The sequence below is a fragment of the Malaya genurostris genome, chromosome 2, assembly GCF_030247185.1.
Source record: "Malaya genurostris strain Urasoe2022 chromosome 2, Malgen_1.1, whole genome shotgun sequence".
Classification (NCBI taxonomy): domain Eukaryota; kingdom Metazoa; phylum Arthropoda; class Insecta; order Diptera; family Culicidae; genus Malaya; species Malaya genurostris.
The window spans coordinates 286,101,063-286,124,619 of NC_080571.1; the positions used below are offsets into that span (position 1 = coordinate 286,101,063).

At 38.8% G+C, this 23,557-nt stretch overlaps 1 protein-coding gene across 1 annotated transcript in view; it reads right to left on the bottom strand.

Annotated features, from left to right (window-relative positions):
- Positions 1-23,557, bottom strand: part of LOC131429253 (uncharacterized) — a 367,830-nt gene that overhangs the window by 152,858 nt on the left and 191,415 nt on the right. The window contains exon 9 of the mRNA XM_058593304.1: positions 22,911-22,936. Coding sequence (XP_058449287.1) covers positions 22,911-22,936 — 26 coding nt within the window. The remainder of the gene's footprint in view (positions 1-22,910; positions 22,937-23,557) is intronic.

Here is a 23,557-nt window from a genome sequence, read left to right on the forward strand (position 1 = left end):
GAAGATGTTGTATTGTCCAGCTTCGTAATCTTCGGCAAGTACGAATCCGTTTCGATTCTGTCTTCTGTTTCCCCACAGCTCATGCCGTGCGTTCAGGTCCCCAGCAATGATGAATTTGTTTTGTCGTCGAGTGAGCATAGCCAGATCTCGCTTCAATGATGCACACGTACCATCTCGAAGATTGGTTTGTTTGGGGCAGTACGCTGCAATGATGATGATGGGTCCCATCGTCGTTGTAATCTCAATTCCGATGGCTTCTATGAGTTGCAATTTAAAGGCTGACAGAAGCCTGTGCTGAATGGATCGTTTAATGGCAATGGCAACTCCCCCTCCTCTGGTAGTTGCCCTGTCGAGCCTGTGAATCCTGTAATTGGAAATAAAAATAGAAATTTCAGGTTTAAGATGAGTTTCAGTTAAAATAGCAATATCGGCATTCTTCTCTTGAAGAAAGTCGGACAATTCAGCAGTTTTGCTCCTGAGTGAGCAAGCATTCCAATTTACTATAACCAACTCATTATATTGCATATTCGATGATGAATTTGCCTAAGGCGTTGATTTGCTCTAACCGCGTTCTGCAGTTTCGTAGTTTTGTTGTCATTGTTTCAAAAATGACGATCAGTTGTTCAGCAGAGAATAAATCACCAGAGTCATCCTTTGCTTGTGGTTGATTATTGCCCCATCCAGGAGGGATTCTTGAGGAAGATTCTTTTTGAGATCCAGCGGCTGAAGTCTTTGGATTGCTGCGAGGAAGTGGCGGCAAATTCGGAATATCTCTCTTCGGTGGGAGCCGTGGGAAATTAACTTCATCCTTCTGTGGAACATTCTTGCGCGTTGATTGTTTGCCGGACGCCTGTTGTCGAATTTTTGTGAACTCAGCACGTTTGGGACACGATTTGCTAGTAGATGGATGGTCGCCATCACAGTTCACACATTTTACAGCGATGTCATCTAGTAGGCAATCGTTGGTATTGTGTGGTTCGGCACACTTCCCGCACCGACTTTTCATGTGGCAATTCCTCGCTCCATGGCCGTAGTTCAAACAGTTCGTGCACTGTGTGACATCCCGATGTACCGGTTTATACTTTTGCCATTCGATGATTATGTGAAATAACGATTTAATCGTTTTCAGTTGACTCATGGTGATGGAGCCCTTCTCCAGATGAATCAGGTACAGTTGATCTCTAAACTTTTTGTCCGTATTATGGCGCTTCATTTTAAATACCATCAAAGGCTTTAGTCCAGCCTCCGACAGTGCCTGCTTTAGTTCGGCTTCCATCATGTCGGGTAGTCCTCGAAGTACAACCTTCATAGGTTTGTTGGCGGCAATATCGTGTGTGAAGTATTCCGCTTTTGTCTGCTTCAGATAGCATTCCACTCCTTTGTAGTGGTTCAAAGCCGGAACAGTTATTTTGTAGCCTTCAGTACATAAACGGATTGTTGCCTGTAGTCCTTTGCTGATCAGTGTGTTGAAATCCGAGCGTAGAGTTGGTGGGAAGCCCTTCAGGTAGAAAGGCGGCATTTTTTCCTTCTTCTGCAGTTCCTCTTCGACATCTACTGGCAGATCAGCATATTGGTTTTTACTCAGCAAACGGTCGTTTACCTGTACATCACTTGGCTTCAGACGCTTAGCATCCTTTGGATCCTTCTCGGATCTATGGCGGTTTTTACCCATAGCTTGGGTAGGTAGACAACTGCGAATAAAAAATAAAACAAAATCGAAATTAGTCGTAATAGGTTATTCGTCTATCCACATCGAGTGTTAGATGACGAATGATGATCGATTTTCGACCACGGTTCCCCTTTTATACGCATTCAGTTGAAGATATGTGCCTGACTATCTCAAAATCGTCGTCCTTGCGCGAAAAACCCAAGCGAAAGTAAAAAGTTTTCCGCGCTGTTTTCAAATTTTAAGAAAACTTAATTTTTGAGTTGTTTGTGGTTATCGCACACTGTTCAAAATATTATCCTGAATTCCTGATCATATTTTTGATGAAATGGTGAAAGAATTGTGTTGCTACCATTAATACAAGTCGAGATATTCGCGATTAAGTTCTGCCCATTCTTCCATATGGCTAATTTTGAAAAGGCGCCCCATAGTAAAGTAAGTCGTATTCACGACAAAAATGCAAAAAAGTTTATATAAACTTTTTCAATTTTCGGTTGTTTTAGCTAAAATTTTATAATTTTGAGTTGCATTTTCAGATTCTTTGTGAAATTCTGCTACAAACACTACTTTTCAGTTCTAAAATCATCCCCGTGGAACGGAACAGTAACCGTTTATACATTTCAAAAACCAATTACGGCTCGGCAAAGCAAAATTTCAAAATTCTAAGAATACTTAGTTATGATAAATTTGATTTCGAAAACTTAAGTGTTTTTGGTTTTTCGAAAATCGGTCTAGTTTTTGAATAATTGATCAAAAACGCGATTTTCGCATTCCGCTACATTTCACCTTAACAGTAACCTTGGTTACGTTTTCGGTCAGTTGATAAATTTAAATAATCGAACCAAGCGATTTTCTATTCTGTGCGAGAAAATGCTTTTTGAAGCTTTTAGTACTGGAAAATTATATTTAAATACTAAAAACTGCATTTTTCTGTTCTAGATTACAAGCAGAGTAGAGACCACTCAAATCGTTTGGGATAACCCATCGATTTATCAGTCAAATTCCAACCAAATGGAATCGCTCGTTAAGTATTTCTCCCAGCCGCTCGAGTTTATGGAGTGCGATGAATCGGCCAATCGCATAGGTAACAAAAAGAAACTAGGGAAAGGATGTTAAGTACACAGATCACTACTTAGTGATGAGACTGTTGTAAATCATTCTGTTGGGCTTCAAGGTGTCCAAAGCGGAACAGCCGTAGGGAATCTACTGGCGCTAAGAGGTGTCGGAATCTGATGGATTGTCGATACCGTGTTGCAAATAATAAACAATCTGTAATAAACAAATTAGGAAAAAAATAGAGCGACAGCGGAGAGTACGCTTGCGTCTTTCGAAATATACGGCAAATAAGAAATCGCGCTATTGGAATTTCCTATTGGGACATTAATTTTTTTTATTTGCAAAAAATAAATTACATGTTATATTTTTTTAATTTAATTATTTATTATAATAAATAAATAAATTATTAATTAAATAGATTCTAACGACGAATTCTATTGAACCAAATTATTTACCCCAGTTCTGTATTTTGATCGAATCGGATTTTGTCGAACGAATGTACAAATTTGCATTCTGTAAATTGATCGAGTGATACTTTTGTATGGAAAACTCGAACTCGATCGAGCTACAGAATGCAAAATTTCGTATTCGATCGAAACAATCCGATTCAAACGAAATACAGAATCGAGGTGATTATTTTGGATATATATCACGTACAAAAAATGGCCCAAATGTGCAAATAGGGGAAGATGGGGTTAAACGCACTCCGAGCATTATGCACCTTTTGCTTTTCTCAATAGTTACCAATTTTTTTCACTGAAATTTTAATGAAACTGAAAGTCCGCCATAACAACAGATTACTATAAAATTTTGGTAGCGATGGTTCAATCATATCTGGAAAACTTTAGAAAAAACCAATTAAATCTCTGTTATAAGTAATTTTTGATATTCGTTCCATAGTGATTTTCTAGGGTGAGGAAGACGATTTTAATTGTGTAACCAGTGATCTTCTTTGCAATCATTCGGGTTTCTAAAACTAGTGCTAATACAGACAATGTATTTGCAATTTTATAGAAAAATCGTCAAATTTATCGTCTCATATTTTTTAGGGCAAAACGACTCGAATTGTGTGAGGCAAAATGCTCAAGAATTCGCTTACAACAATTATCCATAAGTTATCAATTTAATGAATAATAGTGAACAATCTTCCACCTGCAAATATTTCGTCAACGCAAAGTCTAAAGCTTTCTTTAAAGAAGAAGAAGAAGAAGCTTTATGAGGGTGCATATTGCCCCATGGTTGTCATGAGCTTCAATCCGTTGTTTTGATGAATGTTTACCCGTTGTTTAAGATCATTATGCCTGTTCAGATAATCGTCACTTCGCGTAATTTAGAATGAATATTTTTCATGTTTTCCATGATCGGGCGTCATGCCCCGCATATATTTCAATAGACAATTTTTTAAGGGTTTTAGAAAATAAGATATTTCATGTATTTTTCAATGTATTCAACGAGTATTTGTACGAAATTTTGAGAAAGAATGATTACGGAAGATAGTCATGCATGAAACTCTTCCGTGTTATTCTGTATAGTTAAGATATAGATACATTTGCTTACGGGGTACATTTTACCCCATCTACCCCTATTTGCTACTTTAAAAGACGAAAAGAGCGCCTCGGTCAAATATATGGCTTCATTTTCTCCTCTGCTGGAACAAATCAAAATATAAAGCAAGCTCCACTACTGCAAAAAACAAGTTTATTTCAAGTCCAACGTAGATAATGTGCGTTTAATTCCTGGATTGGGCATCATCTAATAACGCTAATTTCACTATAATATCGTTCGCTCTCGTGAATATCTAAAAATAATACCATTAAAATAGGTTTTATAATTTTTTGGCAAACTTTGAACGAAAAACACTTTGTTTGTTTATGTCACTGTGGTTTTATAGTCTTTAGCAACCAGAACAACGTTGTTCACAAAGATTATTTTTAAAATTAACAAGGGGTCACTTAATGTATGGTAACTGGAAGTAAATCGCACGCGATCACTTTTTATTACGATTTTTCTTCGGAGTGCCTGGTCGTGTCGTCGGTTCAATGCTGCATCACTCATTAGGCCGTTGTCTGTTGAAAGGTTGATGATTGACGTAGAAGCATTACTGGTTGCAGTTGCTGATCCAGGTATCTAGATCACTATCCGGTGAAGTATTTCCCGGAACAAGAAAAAGAATTTTTGAATTTTTAATTTTTAATTTTAATTCCCTTAATAATAATAATAAAATATTTGTTGAAATGGCTATTTTTTTAGTTGAACTCACCAATTAAACGTGCTGTCATTTCTTAGCTAAGGTACGCTTCATTTCTATTCAACTAATTTTTTAGTTGAATTAAAGAAATAAAACGTTGTTTTCAACCAATATGAATGGTTGAATTGGCTTCTGCGATTTGCAGCTATATGGCGCTCTGTCACCGAGAAAATGTTAACACCGTACTGACTACTAGCCACTAGATGGCACACTACTACCGAAAAAAATTTCAGTCGCGGTTGTCTTTTCTATATTGGCAGGTATAAATACGATGTTGTATTGAAGAAAAAGACATAAACGAAACATAAACTTCTTTTCGAAAATTTTTCTTCTAAATCGCTGTTTTCTTCATACAACTTCGCGAAGTTGACTCTCTCACTGAAAACTTTGAGCACTCGGAAAACAAAAACCGAATACAAGTAGTACACCGGACGGCGTATCCCGGAAGTTTGAAAGATACAAAAACATCATTTGACATATACAATTAGAGTGCAACATTCGAAACTCACTTCACTGTTCCGCGTTAAAACATTATTACGCACAATCGCTTCAAATGCGCACATATTCTGAATAAATACACTTTCCACTAAGAGTTTACGTCGTTTTTACAAATCGATATAGAAATTTATATATGGATATATCGTAACACATGCGAAAAACATCGAAACAATTTGCAAGCAGTTTCAATAAGACTGTCATTTTTGGCTTTTTAATTGATTGTTTTGCTTTGACACTTCTCATGAGTTTTTGGCTAATAAACTTGTTAATAAAACCCATTTCAGTTTTGTTTTCTTTGTGCTGTCCTTCAGTAATGACGGTGATAGATAAATAGAAACAAATTTTCTGATTTTAATAACAAAATTAGTTGTCAACGAGAATTTCGTGTTGGATTGAAATATTGGTGGTTTGTGTCCCGGATATTCACCAACTAAACACATTCTCTAAAAATAAGAGTTTTTTTCAGCAAAGTAAATTCTCAATTTTAACTAATTTCATAGTTATTTTGGAAATTTTGTTGTTAAAATCAACTAATTCAAAAACAGTAATACGAATTAGGTGCAGAGCTGATTTCGGTCGTTTCGTGTGCTGTTGAAAACATTTGACGGTTTGAAAATGGACATAAATCGAAATAAAAGAAGTTTTAGAAATGACCCTCGCCCTTTTGAAAGCCAGAAGTGAGTCCCGTACAGCATTTTGATAGTTTCTTCCACTGAGATATGCAAATCCGAAATGAAATAATCGACATCAAAATTCTTTTCCACTATACTCTTAACCAAAATTGGTTCAGTTTGGAATCAATAGGCACTGTGAGCAGATGTGTTGCGGGTGACATCCTGGATTTTTTTTAATTACTCGATTATTCAATAATCGAATATAATTTTCAAACTATTCGATCACATTGTAACGGTTGTTTGCATTTAAGAAAAAGGAAACGAAAAGTGGACAACGATGGTGAACATTATACCAAATCAGCAGTTCTAATGGCTCTGAATGTTATCTAGAGAACTATTAAGATTACTTCTTTGCAAAAAGAAAGTAAAAATCAGCAGCTTAGTGCAAATCTAGAATAATTTGATTAGCTATGTGATATTTCCGCTGTGCGAAATTCGCACCAAACGAGCGGATTTGACCGCATCGCATTCGAGAAAAATGTTCCCAACAGTGTTTAATATCGAAGAGAATTCCACAATTTGGCCCTTATAAAAACCCGGGAATGAATTTCGTACAACATTTTGATAGTTTCTTTCACTTAAATATTGAGATGTCTGAAATAGTGAAATGTAATAATTTTTTTAGCCCAAATGACTTCTTCCTGGAATACAAACGCAATCATCCGTAACCAAATAGTCCTTTTCAGAACTCCAAAGCCCCTAACAGTCCTTTTCAGGACCTCAAAAGTAATGTAAAGAACTTATTTAGGAAACTGTCTTAAACTGCCACTCTAATTCCTAGAATAGAAAAGCAATTTTCCGAAACCGAATGGTCCTTTTTAGAACTACAAAATCTTAAACGGTCAAATTGTATCAAATCAGTTAATATCTATACACAGCTCGAATGCGGTCCTACATCATTCTCGCGGTTATGTCTCTGACATTTCCTACTTCAAGCTTTTCTTTCAATCATGGCTGTTTTTTTACTTAAATTTTTCCATTTCTAGTAAATGAACACCTTTTTTGAAGGGACCAAAAATGATCACCTTACTAAATAGGTAAAAAGCACATTTCACTCGCTGGAATCAATTCAATTTCTTAAATAAGTTGCTAGCTAAGGACTTTAGCTCTCCATTGCTTTGTGAATATCCACATAATGTGCACTTATTCAAAAGTTATAAGCCTAAAATAAAAAGGTACCGAACACCCTCCCCTAATAAAAAAAATCCTATCGCAAAGCAAATTTTGTGTTGCTGGTTCGAAAGCATTACCCTATATAGTATGAATTTCGTATATAAATGTAACATGAGCGCAGGACTTTGCTCGTTCAATTTGTTTAATCGAAACAGGCCCGTACCCAGGATTTCATTTCGGCAGGGGCCCATATGTACCTAATTCTCGGTGTGCCTTTCACGGCACTACACTTTAAACTTTTCCACTGGAACTGATATTGTATTACATTTCATTACGTTTACTGTCTTGTTATTTCTGTAACACATGTCTAAGACATTCTAAATAATTATATGTTTTGGATCGTTTCCTTTGGAAATGCGAATTCTGTGAAAAATCGTACCATTCAGCCTGGATCGGCGTGCAGCGGCATCAAGTAAATTTTATTCTGGCATTTATGGTACTAGTGTGTGCCGACTGTCAACATTTAATAAGGACTGGAGCTGAAACTCTAAAGCTACTTCATCAACAGGAGCAACTTCTAAAGTACACAAAAAAATAAAAGGGAAACGTATCACCGAACCACTGCAGACATGAAAACCTATTACCTGGAAATATTCGACAGTGTCGAGCGCTTGCTCATCGACGTGAAGCAGTCATTGTCCAGTATCAGCAGAAACGACCACAACATTTGCGGTAAAGTAGGTCAGCGCATGCAGTCATTCGAGGCCTCGTTACACAGTGCCATAAAAAACGTTAGCGATTTTAGTAAAGTAAATGACCAGCACATCAAGGAAATGAGCGAACGGCTTCTTCGCCTCGAAGAAAAATTCTTACTACCTACCAAATCTGAAGTCCCTGCAATAATACCTAACAATATTCTGGAAGAATTGAGGGATGAAGTCAAAGCAATATCGACTTGCAATCTCCAGTATCGGAACCAAAGACCAAAATACCAAACCTAAGTCTCTAGCTGAAGAACTCAAAGAGAAGGAAATTCAAACATGCGACAGTGGCTAGCGCTTCATTGGAAGTAAAAAAATCTGGAAACGAGACTGGAGTGAGTATGACAAGAAACAGCGCACTTGATGGCTGCAAGAAAAACAAGCAGAAAAAGCAAACCTCAGACGAAAACATCGGAAGCGGAAACAACAAAATAATACAAATAACAGTATACGCAGTAAAAACAACAACTACACCAACAACAGCAAACACGACAACAACAACAACAACAGCAACAACAACAGCAGCAGCAACAACAACAACAACGACGACGACGACAATAATGTGCACTACAACAGCAACTTGAACACTAATAGTAACAATACCTGCCACAACAATAACAATAATGTGTCATTACAATATATTTTACCCTTGGACAAAGACCTACTAGCAGCTGCACGGGTTCAATTCTCCGGGAATCCAGGTGCAGATATTGCCTCAAAATTCATAAATTTTCAAAAAGGTGAAACAATCAACCCTTACAAAGGAACAAGAAGTATTCAAAACAACACTACTCCGGTCTTAGGAAGTAATGACATCAAAGTGAACACATCTGCAATATCACAGAACATAAATACGTCTGCAATATCACAGGACATGAATACAGACAGCCAATTCGAAATTGATCCAATGCGTCCTCCCATTGTACGTCTTACTTCACAATCTACAAATGGCGACGAACGCTTCTTGAAAGCAAGACTTCGTGACCCGAAAATAATGCACGTCGTCCGTCTGTATTTGTCATACATGAAAAATCAACAACCTACAGTATGCATCGAGGGTATGACACCAACTAGTATAAAAGTGCTATTAGCTTCAGAAGGCCTTCCAACAGCACCTGACCACCTCCTACGAATCTTCATCGAAGTGCATCAGGAATATGGAATGAAACCTAAGGAAGCGCTGGCCGACCTGGACTCTTATGGGAAATTTTTGACAAGTGAACACATCCGCCGACTCCAACTAATCCGGGAAGCCGAACACAATTTTAGAAGGCCGAATTTTCGGAAATAACGACGCCCTTTGACGAAGGAATAGAAACAGGAATTAGTAATGTAAGTATTCCAGAATTCTCAAAAACTTCTTCGCTTCATAGACAAAATGTGACTGAAATTTTGGTCTATTGCCAAAATTTCAACCGCATAAAAAGTCCGGCCAAAATGAAAGAAATTCATTAAAATTTAATAATCTCCTCTTTCGACGTAATCCTTGGAACTGAAAGCAGCTGGGATGAAAATGTTAGCAGCGAAGAAGTATTTGGAAATAATTTTAACGTATTCCGACACGACCGAAATTTATCTCTCTGTCAGAAAAAATCTGGAGGTGGAGTCCTCATAACCATAAACTCTGAAAAAATTATTACTCCTAAATATAAAGAATTTGAGCATGTATGGGCCAAAGTCTCAATATTGGGAGAAGAACATATTTACTGCTCTGTCTACTTCCCACCCGAAAATGCGAACAAATTCTCTTTTGAATTATTCTTTCAATCTTTAGACACAATTATTTCGAATATGGAACCTGAAGTAAAGCTTCATATTTTTGGCGACTTCAATCAACGTAATGCGGACCATTCCTTTCGTGACCGTCGTATCGATCGGATGGTAGTTTGCATTAGAGCAGCTGTGCGTTAATCCATTCTAATCCGTTTCAAGGTCATTTAATATCAAATCTTTTGTATTCGCGAGCTTGTGCAGTAGATCAATACAGTATAAACAATAAATACAGTTAGACAGTGCCGGGTGCTATTGTGTTAAAACAATACGAACAGTGAACGGACGTTTAGTGTGGTGCCGTGAACCGGTGCTGTGTGCATATTAATTCTCAGAGGCCGTTGTAACTAACGCTTGGCTTCAGCGGCCGAGTTGCTACGGATCATTAGCTAAGTATTATATTTTTTTTTCCTTCGTGTCCCTTTATCGTCTTATATTTTGACTCCCCCTATAATTTGCGCGGAACCTCAACCGCGCTATGGCAAGTCCATTAAATTCTACCCTGCCCCCCGAAGATAAAATGGAAACAGATTCTAAATCTGCTCCAAATAGTAAGACTCACCGGGTTAAACAGTATCCCGAAGAGCCTTCACCCTCGGCCGGCCTTTATGTGGTTTATTTTCGGACCAAAGAGAAGAATAAACCGCTTAATATTTTGAAAATATCTAATGACTTGACGTCGAAATATCCAACATTGAAATTTATCTCAAAAACTCGTCCCGATAAGCTCAGGGTCTCGTTGACCAGTCTGAAACATGCTAATGAGATCGCTCGAAACGATCACTTTACGCGGGACTACCGCGTTTACATACCAGCTCGCGAAGTCGAGATAGACGGAGTGATCACGGATCCCAGTCTGACATGCGAGGACATTCTCAAACATGGGGTCGGATGTTTTAAAGATCCCTTGCTTAAGAATGTCAAGATACTGGACTGCAAACGTTTGCATTCAGTATCGATCGCCGCGGATGGGACAAAGTCTTATCCCCACTCGGACTCGTATCGGGTGACCTTCTCCGGCTCGGCTTTGCCGAAATTCGTTCTCCTGGACAGGGTTCGTCTACCTGTACGACTTTTCGTACCACGGGTAATGAATTGCACTAGTTGTCAACAACTAGGACACACAGCTTCCCATTGTGGAAATCGGCCCCGCTGCTCGAAGTGTGGAGAGAGTCATGCGGATGGCGTTTGCGACAGAGACATTGAAAAGTGTCTTTACTGTGGGGCGGCCCCGCATGACCTCACAGCATGTTCTGCGTATAAATTGCGTGGAGATCATTTGAAACGATCTCTCAAGCAACGATCAAACCGCTCGTTCGCAGAAATGCTGAAAATCGCCACACCACCTGAACAGAACCCCTACACCTGTTTGTCTGCGGACGATTGCGACTCTGACGATCCTCAAGAAGGTACATCTTCAACTGTCCCTCGTAGTTTTAGGAAGAGGAAAAATATATCATCTCCTAAACTCCCTAGAAAGGGTTCGAAGATATCTCTTGAAGGCCCTCCAAAAGTAACAGCAGAAGGAAGTGTTGGTAAAAAAACGAAAAGAAGAAGCCAAAAGCTCCTAGTTCCGGAGACTTGAAATCGGAGAAAGAATATCCAACACTTCCGGGGACACCCAAAACCCCGAAAGTCCCCAAGGAACCAGAAAACACATCAAGTGCTTGACTTGTAAAATTCAGTGACATTGTGGACTTTATATTTTCCGTCTTCAACATTTCTGACCCCCTAAAAGGTATTTTGATGACTTTCCTGCCAAAAGTTAAAATGTTTTTGATGCAGCTGACTGCAAAATGGCCCCTCCTCTCAGCAATCGTTTCCTTCGATGGCTAATTTTTCGAACGAGGTCAAGGATTCGATCACTGTTTTACAGTGGAACTGTAGAAGTATCATCCCGAAAATAGATCCTTTTAAATACTTAGTAAATAATCTGAAATGTGACGCATTTGCATTGTGCGAAACTTGGTTAACTTCTGATGTATCACTAAACTTCCACGATTTTAACATTATTCGCCTGGATCGAGATAATCCCTACGGAGGAGTACTTTTGGGGATAAAAAAGTGCTATTCCTTCTTTCGAATTAACCTCCCCTCGATATCAGGTATTGAAGTTGTCGCATGTCATGTCACAATTAAAGGCAAGGACCTTTGTATTGCTTCCATCTATATTCCCCCTAGAGCCTCAGTTGGGTAACACTGGCTCAGCAGTATCATGCAACTTCTTCCCGCACCGACGTTAGTTCTAGGAGACTTTAACTCTCACGGTACGGGATGGGGTTGTCTTCATGATGATAACAGATCAGCTATGATCCATGATATTTGCGACAACTTCAATATGACAATCTTGAATACGGGAGAAATGACACGAATTCCCGCACCACCAGCAAGACCAAGTGCGCTGGACTTATCCCTTTGCTCGACATCGCTACGGTTGGATTGCACGTGGAAGGTAATCCCTGATCCCCACGGTAGCGATCATCTGCCTATCGTAATTTCAATCGCCAGCGGATTAAGACCATCGGAAACAATCAATGTTTTGTATGGCCTCACACGAAATATTGATTGGAAATGCTACGCAATATCGATATCTGAGAAACTAGAAACAACACAAGAACTTCCTCCGGAGGAAGAGTATACGTTTATGGCTGGCTTGATTCTCGACACTGCGATTCAAGCTCAGACAAAACGTGTACCCGGCGCGAATACCAACATTCGTCCTCCCAACCCGTGGTGGGACAAAGAGTGCTCATCACTGAACGCGGAAAGATCTTTAGCATTCAAAAAGTTCAGAAAATATGGAACACCTGATAATTATAGAAATTACGCAGCACTAGATAAGCAAATGAAGAACTTAGTTAAAGCAAAGAAACTAGGTTACTGGCGACGGTTTGTTGACGGATTAACAAAAGAAACATCGATGAGCACTCTTTGGAACACAGCCCGACGAATGCGCAACCAAAACACAACGAACGAAAGCGAGGAATATTCTAACCGCTGGATATTCGATTTCGCTAAAAAAGTATGTCCTGATTCTGTTCCGGAACAGAAGATATCCCGCGCCGCGACTTCGAATACAAACGAAACACCGTTTTCGATGGTAGAGTTCTCACTTGCGCTCTTGTCGTGTAACAATAAAGCCCCGGGGTTAGACAGAATTAAATTCAACTTGTTGAAAAATCTTCCTGACTCTGCCAAAAGGCGCTTGCTGAATTTATTTAACAAGTTCCTCGAGGGTAATATTGTTCCACACGACTGGAGACAAGTGAGAGTTATCGCCATTCAAAAACCTGGGAAACCAGCTTCCGATCACAATTCGTATCGGTCGATTGCTATGCTTTCCTGTATCCGGAAGTTGTTCGAAAAAATGATTCTCTTCCGTCTAGACAATTGGGTCGAGACTAATGGTTTACTTTCAGATACACAATTCGGCATCTGAAAGGGGTAAAGGAACGAACGATTGTCTTGCGTTGCTCTCAACCGAAATTCAAATGGCATTTGCTCGTAAAGAACAAATGGCATCAGTATTTCTAGATATCAAGGGGGCTTTTGATTCAGTTTCTATAAATATCCTATCTAAGAAGCTGCACCAGCATGGTCTTTCGCCGGTTTTGAACACCTTTTTATATAATCTATTGTCCGAGAAACACATGTATTTTGCACATGGTGATTTGTCGACAATACGATTCAGTTACATGGGTCTTCCTCAGGGCTCATGCTTAAGCCCCCTTTTATACAATTTTTACGTAAACGACATCGATAAATGTATCAACACATCTTGCACGCTAAGACAACTTGCCGACGACAGCGTTGTGTCCATTATAGGACCCAAAGCTGCCGATCTCCAAGGACCATTACAAGATACCCTCGACAACTTGTCGACATGGGCTCTTCAACTTGGTATCGAGTTCTCTACGGAGAAAACTGGGCTGGTTGTATTTTCAAGGAAGCGAGAACCAGCACAACTACAGCTTCAACTAAGGGGTGAAACCATAGCTCAGGTCTCCACATTCAAATATCTCGGGGTCTGGTTCGACTCCAAAGGCACCTGGGGATGTCATGTTAGGTATCTGAAACAAAAATGCAGGCAGAGAATTAATTTTCTTCGCACAATAACCGGAACTTGGTGGGGTGCCCACCCAGGAGATCTGATCAGGCAGTACCAAACAACGATATTGTCCGTAATGGAATATGGATGCTTCTGCTTCCGATCCGCCGCGAACACCCATTTCATTAAACTGGAAAGAATTCAGTATCGTTGTTTGCGTATTGCCTTAGGTTGCATGCAGTCGACTCATACGATGAGTCTCGAAGTGCTCGCGGGCGTCTTACCATTGAAAAATCGATTCTGGGATCTCTCATATCGATTGCTAATCCGATGCGACATCTTGAATCCGATGGTGATTGAAAATTTCGAAAGGCTTGTCGAGCTCAATTCTCAGACCCGTTTTATGTCCTTGTATTTTGATTACATGGCTCAGAATATTAATCCTTCTTCGTTTGTTTCCAACCGTGCTCATTTCTTGGATACTTCTAATTCTACTGTGTTTTTCGACACATCCATGAGAGAAGAGATTCGTGGAATTCCGGATCACGTACGCCCTCGAGTAGCCCCAAATATTTTTTATAACAAATTTAGAACAGTCAACTGTGAAAAGATGTTTTACACTGACGGATCAAACATCAACAGGTCCACAGGCTTCGGAATCTTCAATCAGAACATCACCGCTTCTCACAAACTCAGTGATCCGGCTTCAGTCTACGTCGCAGAATTAGCTGCTATTCAGTACACCCTCGAGATCATTGAAACCTTGCCCAAAGACCATTACTTCATTGTCACGGACAGTCTAAGTTCAATAGAAGCTCTCCGGGCAATGAAGTCAGGAAAGTATCCCCCATATTTCCTGGGGAAAATACGGGAACATTTGAGAACTTTATCTGAACGGTCTTATTTAATATCGTTAGTCTGGGCCCCTTCGCATTGTTCCATTCCGGGCAATGAAAAGGCAGACTCATTGGCTAAAGTGGGCGCATTGGAAGGTGATATTTATGAAAGACCAATCTGCTTCAATGAATTTTTCAGTATCTCTCGTCAGAAAACTCTCGAAAGTTGGCAAACTTCATGGAGCAATGGCGAACAGGGACGATGGCTACATTCCATTATCCCTAAGGTATCGACGAAACCTTGGTTCAGGGGGATGAACGTGAGTCGCGATTTCATTCGTGTTATGTCGCGGCTCATGTCAAATCACTACACCTTCAACGCACATCTCCGGCGTGTTGGGCTTGCGGAGAGCGGTCTCTGCACCTGTGGCGACGGTTATCAGGACATCGAGCATGTCGTGTGGTCGTGCGTAGAGTATCGTGACGCCAGGTCGAAGCTACTGGAATCCCTTAGGGCCCGAGGTAGACCGCCTGAGGTTCCGGTTCGGGATGTGTTGGCGAGTCGGGATAGTTTATATATGCTTCTCATATACCAGTACCTCAAACACATTGATATACAAGTGTAATGTGTTATTCCTCGCTCAGAAAGTATAATATCCACCTACAGGTTCGACACTAACATCCGCCCGATTCTCTCGATCCCCGTCCCTGTCCACCATCTTCATTGGAACTAACAAGATCTTTTTTTTTGTTACTAACTTTTTCGTTCCCCCTTCCCTGTCTCTTCTCCATCTCGATGGCAACTAATTAGATCTCTGTCGTTTTCAAACATTTTGTTCCCACATCCCCTTTTTTGCCACGTTTTCCACAATATTTACTTCTCTTTCATTTTCTTCGGCAATATCATCATCACCGCCCACGGAAGACCGCTTCAGTCGAAAACCAGCATGCGGGCCACCCGCCGGGCCTTCGTAGCCTGGGGGTGTTTCCTGCGGACCCACACGGACCAACGCCATCTGGAAGACTCATGCAACACTCAATTCATCGACCACTGCCGATCGCCATTACGATTTACGAGAACCCGAGACGACATAGTCAAATGATACTATTATAGTTTTAAGTTAGTCGTTAAGTAAGATTAGAAAATACTCTTGGCATCTTAGAGCTTAAGCAGTGTGCCTAAAATTATATTACATTATTGAATAAAAAAAAAACTTTCCATCTCAAATGCACCTCGACGAACATGTAGGGCAAAATAGTACAGAAATCTGCAATCACTTTGCAAATTTTTTCCAAGAAGTATATACATCTTATTCAGAAACTGACCGTGACCGTGAATACTTCTCTTTCATACCTGCATTTTCCAACTCCATCTCTGTAAACTATCTATCAGAACATGACATTTCGACAGCACTGAAAAACTTAGACGCCTCAAAAGGGCCTGGACCTGACAGTATACCACCAATATTTTTAAAAATTCTTGCTGAAGAACTTACACTACCACTACAACTACTTTTTAACTTATCACTTAATAAATGTACTTTTCCTAAAGCATGGAAATCTTCCTTTCTTATGCCAATATTTAAATCTGGTGCAAAATCTAACATTCGGAACTACCGTGGAATAGCCATTATCTCATGCATTCCAAAATTATTTGAAAAAATTGTAAACGAAAAACTTTTTCATCAACTTAAAAATGTAATAACAAACAAACAACATGGCTTTTTTAAAGGCCGCTCAACTACAACAAATTTCTTAGAATTTATGACATTCACTCTGAATACAATGGACGCCGGCAACTACGTAGAAACTCTTTACACTGACTTTAGCAAAGCCTTCGACCGTATTGACATACCTTTACTTCTACACAAACTACAAAAATATGGCATAAAACATACTCTTCTTGAATGGCTCAAATCATACTTAACGAATCGTGTACAGGTAGTCCGCTGCCAAAACATTCTGTCTGAACCAATTAATGTAACTTCTGGCGTACCTCAGGGCTCTCACTTAGGGCCTCTCCTTTTCATTTTACATATAAACGGCTTTTCCTTCATACTCAAAAATCTGAAAGTGCTTATATATGCAGACGACATGAAACTCTTCATGGAAATTAAAAATATCAACGACGCTGTAATATTCCAAAAGGAAATCAATCTATTCCACATTTGTTGCTGCAAAAGTCTACTCCAACTCAATTTAAAAAAAAAATGTAACTCAATAACTTTCAGTAGGAAAAATGAAACTATATCTACAAACATACACCTAGGAAATCAACTTGTAGAAAAATGTAAAATTGTAAGAGATTTAGGCGTAATCTTAGACTCCAAGCTCACTTTTGTGGAACACTACAATACCATAATCAATAATGCTAATAGCATGCTGGGCTTTATTAAACGCTTCAGTCATAACTTTCAGGACCCATACACAATTAAATTATTATACATTACATATGTCAGACAAATTCTGGAATATTGCAGCCTAGTATGGAAGAACGCATCGAATCTATTCAAAAACAATTTCTTTTATATGCACTTCGTAAATTAAACTGGACAGCATTTCCTCTACCATCATATGAAGCACGCTGCATGCTCATCAATATTCAAACACTTAAAGAACGCCCCGACCTTGCAATGCTTTATTTTATCAGCAACATTATTTCTCAACGCATTCAATCACCTTCTTTATTGTCGCAACTAAATTTTTATACACCAGGAACCAGGAAATTATTTTTAGAAAACGTGCTTAATCCACCTATCAGTGAGATGATACCTTTTTTTATCAATCCGCATGTGTTTTTTTCATGAATATTCTTCGGTTTTCATGACATTATTTTAATGACCGTCGTTTTAAGCTGCAATTTGACATTTAAATCACTCATTACTCTATCTAAAAAGGTTACAATCGATTAAACTTTTCATGATATGTCGAAGTGAGTTCCACTTTAGAATTTACGGTAATTTAAGGTACTTCCAGAGCCGGTATTCAGGAACCAGCATAAACCAAACCGATTCGTATGGCCATATGACGAATAAATTGCAACAGTTTTGAGTCCAACTTTCAAGCTTTTCGGGATTATCATCTTCTATATCGGTTTGAAATTTAAAAATTCATCCTCCTGTAATTCCAGAATCGGAAGTCAGCATTGAATAAAATTAATTAATTTTGTGTGGGACTATAAGTTTATTTTAATTTGAATTTTTTTCTGAAATTCGATTTGGCTTTATTTGAGAAAACGATTGAGCTTTGAGAAACGATTCCATACTGGAGACGGAATTCGAAAATCGGTGTAGCCGAAGTCAGACAAATTCACCTGATTAGTTTACATTTGTTTCAATATGTTTAAAAATCAGTATAGACATCTTTGAGAAATCGTAGTACGAGTTAAATTGTTGGGTGCCTTCCGAATCGAAAACTGAATACCACTAAAACTGAAATAAGTTTATTTGGTTGTCGACTATTCAAATCAGCAAATCTTAGATGATTCTTAGATATCATTTGAATCTTAGATCGGTTCAGCCATCTACGAGGAAAATAAGTTACACAATTTTAAGTTCGTTTCACATATCATCCTGTAGTTCCGGAACCGGAAGTCGGATCCAAACATAATTCAGGAACCTTGTTTAGGAGCATACGAATTTTCATATGAATCTGAGTTTGTAGAAAACGGTTGAGTCATCTTCGAAAATAAGGTAAAAAATTGAGTGAAATTATTTGTCACATACGCATTTGCTGATCTCGACAAACTGATTCAAATGGTATATGGGTGTTTTGTTCTTCCAGCATTTATTGCTGTAAGCAGTTTAAATCAATATAATTATGAAATTGTTCAGAATTTGGAAGTACTGCCATCTTTCCAATATGTCATATTCGATCGATTATGTTGCCAAAAACGAACCGTGCTAAAATTGGTCCGAGGCAAAATGTCATGAAAAATAATGCTGTTCACAGTCTTTTTGGTACTTAGAAACTATTGTATGGAACAGTATAAAATCGTGTTTTACGTTGCTCCCAAGCCTTTCTTTGCCATACAGCGCTCAGAACTTCTACTGCTGGAATATGGGGGAAAAGTCGCTTACACAAAAAATTCGATATCTCCGTTAAAAATGGACGGATTTTAACAATCTATGGCTTGTTGGATAGCTATTACCGTGCGGAATCTAAGTCTGAAAACATATTCTGTTTTCAAGGTCAATTGTGACAGATACTGTCAAAAAACTGAAAATTTTGACATAAAACTTCGTATAACTCAAAAAGTAAACATCCGATCTCAAAACCATTCAATAGCGTTTTGGGTGACGGGGAGACCTTTCATTTGCGACTAGTTTGATCAAAATCGGTCCAGCCATCTCTGAGATCTCGACCTCTTAGTTGACAACACACATACAGACACACACACAGACATTTGCTCAGTTCGTCGAGCTGAATCGATTGGTATATGACATTCGGTCCTCCGGGCCTCGGAAAATTTTTCGAAAGTTTGAGCGAATTCTATACCTATTTTTTATATATATAAAAAAAGATAAAAATAAAATCAAAGGCACTAAATAGAACCGATTCAAAACGGTTCTGCCAGTCTTGAGTGGCAAAAATCCGGCAAAAACAGAACCGTTAATAACCGCTAGGCGAAATTCTCTGCGGGAAACGGTCGTTGCATTGTTGCCAGACTCTTGCCGAAATTCGACCTTCTGGCAGACGCTGCCAGGCGTCTGAAGGGAAATCTCGTGAACTGAACGATTAACTGAAGTGACTGAAGAGCTCATCCGGTCAAACGTCCGATTTTTGACGTTCCGGTGACGGTGACGGAAGGAGGCGGATCGTCTGTAACCATTGTATGTGTCGATTACGTCACGTACCTAGTGAGGGGGGCGGGGGGGAGGGCGAGGGGCCTGGCCCCTCCCGAAATCAGAATAATAATGAATGATGCGAAGCGAACATCGTCAAAACTAAATGAAATGGAGGTTAAATCCAGGGCACAATAAAGGACAATAATAAAAAAGACACTAAATTGTACTGGATGACCGGAAAGAGAAAGTGTGCGAACTTACCAAAGTTGGGTAAGATTCTGCAGATGAGGAAGTTATCCTGCCGCTGGATCTCGCATATACTTATTTAGGACTAAAAAGACGAACGCAAGTGCACTTTCGAGTACATGTTTGGATGGATTCATTATTATACGCTAGAGAACAAAATGATTACTCGACAAAGGACTGAAGTCGTGCTTCGAAGCGGCACGAGTGCATGGAAGGCTGGGTTTCTGGGATTGTCATGGTATACTTTTGGAGAATTACCTCAATGCAAGTATTAGCGTGCATTAATTGTGTGATTAAAGACCGAAATCGCTGTGAAAGGGCCTTACATGAAATACATGAATAAATAAAAAATATCGGAGACGACGAATTTGACTTTGCCGGACGGACGCTACACTGACGGCGAGCTGCACTGAAACGGCATGGTGCCGGATAGGTGTAGATGCGCGCATAGAAAACAAATGAAATAATATCAGTATCCTTGCACGGTGTCGTGCCGGCACTGAACCGGACCGGATATGACAGAATAGTCCTTTATCTGTGTGGATGCTCGTATCAAAATGGTGGCAGCAGCAGCGTTGTCAGGTCGTTTTTCCAAAAACCTGTATCCGGCGCAAAAAATTATCGGTATCATATCGGTATCCAAATCTCTGCTACATAAATACCAGGAAAATTTTACTGGAGCTCAGTTCAGTGAGCAAAAAAAGGTATTACGACAACCTTTTCTCATGCCTATTCCAACTAAAACAAAAAATCGGTATTTATCTGTATGATCAGTAAATTATCGGTATTTTTGGAGAACACACCGAGAAATCGGTATACCTGGCAACGTTGGGCAGCAGCTGAGTGCTTGGAATTGACTAGGACAGGACCTGACAATTGTTAATCCACTTTTAGGACCAATTTCGGACCAGCTCGTGATTGGTTGAAATTGACATAAGCAAGTACAAGTTCAGTTTTTGCAATGACTGAGCGGAAATATATATTGGAGAAGCCAAGTGAAAGAAAAACTAACAGAAAAGATGAATTTTTGGAAAAAGATACGCTCAGAGACAGGACTCGAACCTGCGTTCTTATGCATTCCGTATGTAGACCATGTTCGATGTACGTTGCTACTATGTCTGTGAGTTTTAGTGTGGCTAAAGCAAGATCAGAGTGGCGAAATGGTAGCGCGTATGCACGGAATGCATAAGAACGCAGGTTCGAGTCCTGTCTCTGAGCGTATCTTTTTCCAAAAATTCATCTTTTCTGTTAGTTTTTCTTTCACTTGGCTTCTCCAATATATATTTCCGCTCAGTCATTGCAAAAACTGAACTTAGTCATGGCGGCTTTACGTCAAACTAAAAAATTAATAAATCGTTAAGTACAAGTTGTTGAAATCAAGATTACTGCAGGGTGGTAGAAAAAGTGTTGTTAGTATCGTCGGTAACAATGTAGCTTGATCTTGGATATTTTATTTTTCGGGTCATATTTTCAAAATTAATTTCAATAGAATTTAAGTTCAATTTGTTTTTAAATCCTGTCAATGCGGAAAGTATACGAGTACATTTAACAATCACTGGATGATACAAAGAGAAAGCCTGAAATCACGAAGTGTGATATGGACGAGAATATTGATTATGTTGTTTGAGAATAGCACCGAGTCTTTGGATACTTCTGTATGTTATTATTTTTCTCATATAGAATATGTTGAATACTTTAGTTAATCAAGCTGCAAACATTAATTACCCAAAATTGAGTGTTTTAGAAAAATTTTATAATGCTGTTTCAACTAAACGTTTTCTTCAAAACAAACATCTGATCAAAATGAATCCAGAGCTATATTTTTGACCGATATAACAGTTGTCTAAGTGTTTTTAAATGATAAATAATTGCATGTTATAAGGGGAGAAAGTTTTCAGAATGAATAATTATCTCTACTGGCAACAGTGATCGCGAGGCATTTATTATTTACAGCAGGGAGCAACCGGAATAAGAAGAGACATATTTTTCTGGAAAAAGAAGCCAGTTGTCTGGTCCTGTCCTAGGGAATTGACCAATCCACGCGTGAATGTATTAGTGTGGTTGATACTAGTGCGAGTGTGCCAAAGATGCCCAGTGAATTTTGTCGAGCCGCATAGGGCCAATTATTGAAGGAATATTTGGAACGAAAAATTGTGCAATGCTTAGAAAACCCATAAAACTGTTCACAAAAATCTTCAACACGAAATAGAACTGATTCTTGCTTGTTTCATACGTTGTAAACTAATGAAACTCTAAGCACTTTTTCCGCAGTGTATAATTATAAAATTCATAAATGTTTTTACGTCAGTGTAAAATCGAACCCCGCAGTATCCGTATACGCTGCATCGGTGTGCGTAACAGAGACGTCAAATTGCTCAATAATCAAGCGCACCCGCATAGCGTTTTGGTTACCTGGGCAGCCATGGCCACCAGACAGCTACCAAAATTGATTCAGTGACGGTTGTCAAATCCAATTTGACAAAACAAAGTCGCCTGTATCTAAGTGAGCCGAGCGTTTTTATATTCTCACCTTCGCTGAAAATGTCAAAGATTTCAATGTAGAAAAATCCTGGTGGATACGGTTGTATCGTTTGAGTTGTATATCTGGCAGTGGTGAGGCAGTCGGTCACAAGAATGTCTGCCAGCCATATTTTTCCAGCTGGCAACGTTTAGTCAGCCATCTGGCAGCCATGCGTATGCGGACAGCTGCACCCACCGTAGTAGTCATGGCATGCTATGCACCGATTATTATAGATTCGTTTATACCCACACAAATGCGTAGCGCGCTTAGGATTGTAGTACTAGCCAGGAAATTAATCTATAAGTTTGAAAACGACTGCGCAGTATTTTGAAATAGAATGGTGAAATTTCACAAAAGGAATGTAATGGCAAGACTTTGCTTTGTTTAGAAAAAGAATCTGGATGAAACTACCTGACACAGTCAAATATCTAACGGTGAGAAATGATTTTCAAAAGAATTGAGTTATTTAATGATTATTTGTTATAAAATCTAGTTTTTTGGTCGCAAGATTGAATATTGATTTGCCTTTATGATCAATGTTTTGAAGGTATACCTCTTAATTTTCAAGGTACAATAACTATAAATACTTTGGTGTCAAATAGGTTGTGACATTGAAAGTTGGAAAACGCGAGTTGTAAATTAACTTAAATTAAATTAGATATATTGAAATAGAAATATTGACTTACCTTAAACACATCATTCGGTATGAACACTGAAATTAGAGATAAGAAAACGTTAATAACAAGCAGCTACAGTAAAAATACGTCAAGCTCTAATTAATTGTTTCTCTAAGCTGTCTGCACTAAATACTAAATACAAAATGCCAATTTCCAATTTGAGAAATGGACAAGAAACAAATCATCAGACTTCACATATTCCGGTTTATATGAAACTTTGCATAAGTTTCGCATGGATGTAGATGCCAAGACTGTAAACAGAGTTTTTCTCGCCTTCATTTCGAGAGTGGATTAGAAAACTGAGCAATTCAGTAAGTCATCAGACTTCACATACTCCGATTCGGATGAAACTTTGCACACATTTTCAGTATGATAAAAAAAATTATTTTGCACGGATGCTGAGACCGATTCCAATCAAGATTTTTGAAAAAAAAAAAGGTGTGGAATTAGGTCTAGAATTCTGGATCTGAACTCATTTTCAAAAACTCTGAACTCGAAATTGAAATTTTCCAAAATTTAGTTCCAGAACCCAAATCAAAAAGCATGATGAGTTTTGTTTATTGTTTCCAAAAGTTTGAGAAAACTGATTTTTGGATTATGTATGGTCATCTCACACTGTTGAAAATTTTAGTTTTAAATTGCTGATAATATTACGT